The sequence below is a fragment of the Engraulis encrasicolus genome, chromosome 21 (assembly GCF_034702125.1).
Source record: "Engraulis encrasicolus isolate BLACKSEA-1 chromosome 21, IST_EnEncr_1.0, whole genome shotgun sequence".
NCBI classification, from domain to species: Eukaryota; Metazoa; Chordata; class Actinopteri; order Clupeiformes; family Engraulidae; genus Engraulis; species Engraulis encrasicolus.
This window is the reverse complement of record NC_085877.1, coordinates 14,456,706-14,461,705: the sequence shown is the minus strand read 5'-3', so window position 1 is coordinate 14,461,705 and position 5,000 is coordinate 14,456,706. Positions and strand designations below refer to the sequence as shown.

Here is a 5,000-nt window from a genome sequence, read left to right as displayed (position 1 = left end):
CAGGGACACAAATTCAACACATTTGCATTCCCATGTATAGCATCCATACTCATATGTGCATATTACACACATGCAGACACACACATGCGCGCAGACACACACATGCGCACAAACGCACACACACACGCACACACACCCGCACACTCCAACAGGCACCCATAAAACAGATGGAAACAGTCCACATGTAAGACGGGATGACACCATCAAGGAAGTTCTTGTACACACATGCACATAGGGGCGCTGACGGGGATGGACAAAAGGGGTCAGCTGCTCTGGGCCCTCGGATCAGTGGGGAAGCAGAATTGGGGTCTCCTTAAATTCTATGTATTCAGTGTGTGTGTGTGTGTGTGTGTGGGGGGTGGGGGGGGATGCAATGCTCCAGGCCCTGGCCAAAGCAGTCAGTGGCCCTGCACGCACATACACCACGAGGGCCACATAAAGAGGAGAGGATGACAACATAGTGAAAATATCCTGCTCGGGCCCTATAAACGTCACCAGTCTCTTTAACTGCCTTCATACCAAACATGCCTGGAAGATGGATATAAAAAAAGACATAACAGAGAGCAGAGTAAAAAAAAAGTACAGAAATGGAGGAAGGGACCAGAGGAAACACAAGAGAGGAGAAGCGCAACAGCACAGCACCGCAAAGTATTCCAGAAAGGATAGACCAAACATGATGGGAAGATGGATATACATAAGAGAGAGAGAGAGAGAGAGAGAGAGAGAGAGAGAGACAGAGAGAGAGAGAGAGAGAGAGAGAGAGAGAGAGAGAGAGAGAGAGAGAGAGAGAGAGAGAGAGAGAAATAAGAAAAGAGTGATACGAGAGGAGACGGACAGGAGATGAGAGGAGGCTAGAGGGAAACAGTGGAGGACAACAGAGAGGAGAGGAGAGGGAGAAAGAGAGGAGAGGAAAGTGGGAGAGGAAGAGCTGATTTAATTTGCGGGGACGAAATTTGATTCGATTCATGAGACCTCACATGATGATGGGCCCAGTGCTCTAATTGGCACAGGAGAGAAGGCCAAGCAGAGAGAGAGAGAGAGAGAGAGAGAGAGAGAGAGAGAGAGAGAGAGAGAGAGAGAGAGAGAGAGAGGGGGTATCGAGACAGTGAAGGAGTGAAGGAACAGAATGACAAACAGAAAGGAAGACAGAGCGACAAACAGAGTTTGAAGTTACTGGAAACAGAAACCAAAGATGACTGAAAATGAAAAAAAGAGAAAAAAAACCCTGGCATTAACTGGAAACCAGAGGAGTGACATAATGACGAGCGCTGATCGAGATGGAGATGGAGCCAGTGTAGCACGGTAGGCAGATAAGGGGAACAGAACGGTGGCACGTTACAGTAAACCCAGAACGGCACTGGCACCCTGCACACGCACACACGCACACACGCACACGAATACATATGCATACACACACTTATGCACACAATCTGAGCACACACACGCACACTGCACACACGCACGCACACACGCGCCCTCCACTTTTATTTGTATCTTTGTGAGGACCTCCTATTATAACAAAACTACAGTAGTGAATGCTAAAATTGTGCCCTGACCAAAACAGTCCCGAAACCTAACCTGTCAGTAAGCAAATGTTTTTGGCACTTTTGGTTTTTTCAGCCACAACAACACAACTGAGAAAAACATGTTAACCCTTGTGTTGTGTTCGTAAGCTGCATACACCTGTGGTGTTCGGGTCATTTTTGACCCGTGATAACAAAACTCAGCTATAAAATACCTAAAAACACTAGTTATCATCAAATATTGTTTTTTTATCTCATGGCTAACTTGGTATGTATTCATATCCATGGAAATATTACTGATGTATTCATCTTTTTGACTTTAAAGATCTTTTATCTTACATTATGCAAATCGTTTTTGATGACCAAAACTATCAAAATCTGCTTAAATTCACTATTAATACCTCCCAAAGTGATACAATTAGTGATTATGTTGTCCATGTATTACAGCTGATATGAGAGTACAACAACCCCCAAATTTATTTTATTAGTTTTTCTGTAATAGTAAAAAATATCATCAAGAGTGGCATTTGTGGTGTTCGGGTCCAAACCAACCCAAAGAGATTTATAGCAGGATAAAGACCAAATGTCAACTAAATTAGTTTTTCAGTGCATAAAATTAATGTTTAAATATGTTGACTTGGTGTTTTTCGATATTTATATGATTTTAGTGTGGTAAATATACAAAATAACAATTCTGTCAGTCACAGCTATTCCGCCAATCTAATGCAAAGGTATTGGAAATGAACACCTCAATGAACATGAAAAAAGTCACACTATTCATCTGAATCCCCTATGCCATGAACATGGACCATTATGTCATTGCCACATCAACTTCATGGAAAGTATAAGACCAGTTATACAGGTTTGGGTGCCATTATGAATTTTTGATACGTTTTTTGGAAAAAATAATGTGCAAAAATGTATTTTGCAAACAAATGTGCAACAAATCTCATTATATAATGCAGAAATGGATTCCCTGACCATGAAAACATATGAGTAGACACCAGAAATACATCTGTACTCCTTTCACAACAGGAGATATGACATATTGTAGTGTATGGGACTGTCCGGCGGCCATATTGGATTTTTAATACCAAAAAGCTGGCAAAAAAAAAGTTCAGGCGACAAATATATTTTCCTCAACATAAATCACCAAACTGAAGACAAAGGGCAACCAACAGCTTTTCAGAAATGCATAAAACAACCAAAAATCTATACCGGGTCAATTTTGACCCCCGAACACCACAGATGTAACTTTTTTTTTTTTTGGACCTTTAAAATTTACTAAAATGATAAAACATATTTTTTTTGTGTTGAAAGGATTGTGACTGAGGATTAGATGAAGCCTTATTCCAAGAAAATAAAGGAAAGTGTGTTTTTTTCACACTAAAACTTGAAAACGGGTCAAAAATGACCCGAACACAACATAAGGGTTAAATAGCTGTGGAGACCGATCAAAATGTCCTCACAACCACAAATGTCCTCACAGCAAAAGGTGAAATCACAATGATGGTTTAATAGTTTGTTAACAGGCATCAAGAGGCCTCAGTGCCAGGCCTGTCACAACCAGGCAAGCAAACCAGGCAATGGCCTAGGGCCCCCCAGCTGAAAGGGAGGACCCTGGTGACGACCGTTTAGATACTGTCATTCAAATGACAACAATGACCAGTTTTTTGTGAAGGTGACACCTCCCTAAATCCAACGACCAAAAATACCAACGTACCAGTACACACACATACTTTCACACATGTATCATGAAGCGTAATGGTATTGTAAAAGACTTGCTGTGATAATGTTACTCTAATGAAGGCTGAGAGCTGCATGCCAAAAACAAAACCTGGTGATAATGTAAAGCAGAATTATTGAGCTCTTCTTCTGAGCCGAAAACAATGAAACCTTGAACAACTGCAACTGAAGAGTTCAGATGCAAAACCCCCTAAGTGCCTTTTCAGAAAATAATCTTAATTAATTTTTATTTAATACAAAGCTATCAAAATTGCACATTTATTTTATTTTATTTATGCAATATAACTATTTATATGCATTATCAAGTACATGAATGTAAACCAAACCAACAACGGGGTTCTCTAAAAATATAGAAGTGCAGGTCTTCAGAAATGGAGTTAGGGGGTTTTGCATCTGAACTCTTCAACTGTAAACAAAGAGGTGCGCGGCCAATCACAAAATCTGAAATGTATCAGACACGCCAACGTACCTGTGTTCCTCCGCCACTCCAGTGGAGAAAGAATCCCTCAGGGTCCACCTTGAGGGTGACCAGCGACGACGGGCTGTTGTTGGTTTCCTAAACACAAAAACAAACAAACAAATAATAAACATTAATGTCGAAATCTAAACAAACAACAGCGTAGTCGACGGGTGTGAAATATGATGGTATTGAATCATGAATTGTGAAATCGAGAAGGAGATAGCCGAGATTCTGCCAAAGTGGATATATAGATTGCAGTGATCTTTATCAGTATCAGAGTGATGTTAACTTAGAAGTGTTGTCTTCACACAGCAAGCTGCACACTTGAAGAGGCACACACCGAAATAGTAATAATGTGGTGTAATAAAAAGGTGCAGCAGCCCCCATTGTTCCTTTCAATAAAGAAATTGATCTTAGAAGAAAACATATCAAGGGTATATAAGGAGTGAGCAGATCTGGTGCCTTTATTCTAGAAGGGCCTTGCAAGCCTACAGGAAAAATGGTGAATGACAGTGCCACACGAGAGCTTGAGTGATTCCGAAATGGCCCGATCTGCGGCAATGAGGGGTTTTCAACCACAGGCTGTTGTCAGACATAATCATGTTTACAAGAGGGGCACGGCATCATTGATTTGGAAGGGGAAGCCATCCGGTGTGGTTGTCCTAAATGACAGGGGCTAAGCCACAGTGGAGGCCATTTGCGACCAGTGCATTAGAGTGCGTCCTGTGATGGGTTGAAATGGACACAGTCCAGCTTAGTAGCTAATGCATGACGTGTCCTGCTTGGACAAGTCTCTTTGCGAGTCTGCTTACCGCATCGTCTGAAACTTTGTGTATGGAGGAACAAGAGTGTGTGCAAAAAGACAACATTCATCCACAGATGCACACAGAATAGCCCATATGCTCACACATACCCATTCAAAATAATGTACATGAGCAACATGACCAATGGTAAATGGACTGCATTTATATAGCACTTTTCCATTCCTACGAGCACTCAAAGCGCTTTACATTGTATGCCTGATATTCAACCATTCGCACTCACATTCACACACCAGTGGCAGTAGTCACCACACAGGGTACCACCCTGCCACCAGGAGCAATGTGGGGTTAAGCATCTTGCTCAAGGACACATCGATAGGGTCAGGCAGAGTCGGGCTCAAACCTGCAATCTTCTGGTATACCTACCACCTGAGCCACCATTGCCCCACAGACACACGCAAACACACAGAGAGACACACACAGAGACAGAGACAGAGACAGAGGCAGAGG

General features: G+C 42.1%; 1 protein-coding gene across 2 annotated transcripts in view; it reads right to left on the bottom strand.

The window, feature by feature from the left end:
- plcb3 (phospholipase C, beta 3 (phosphatidylinositol-specific)) overlaps nt 1-5,000 on the bottom strand; it is a 118,067-nt gene that overhangs the window by 85,762 nt on the left and 27,305 nt on the right. For both annotated transcript variants that reach the window (XM_063186248.1, XM_063186249.1), the window contains exon 2: nt 3,739-3,825. In XM_063186248.1, the coding sequence (XP_063042318.1) occupies nt 3,739-3,825 (87 nt within the window). The remainder of the gene's footprint in view (nt 1-3,738; nt 3,826-5,000) is intronic.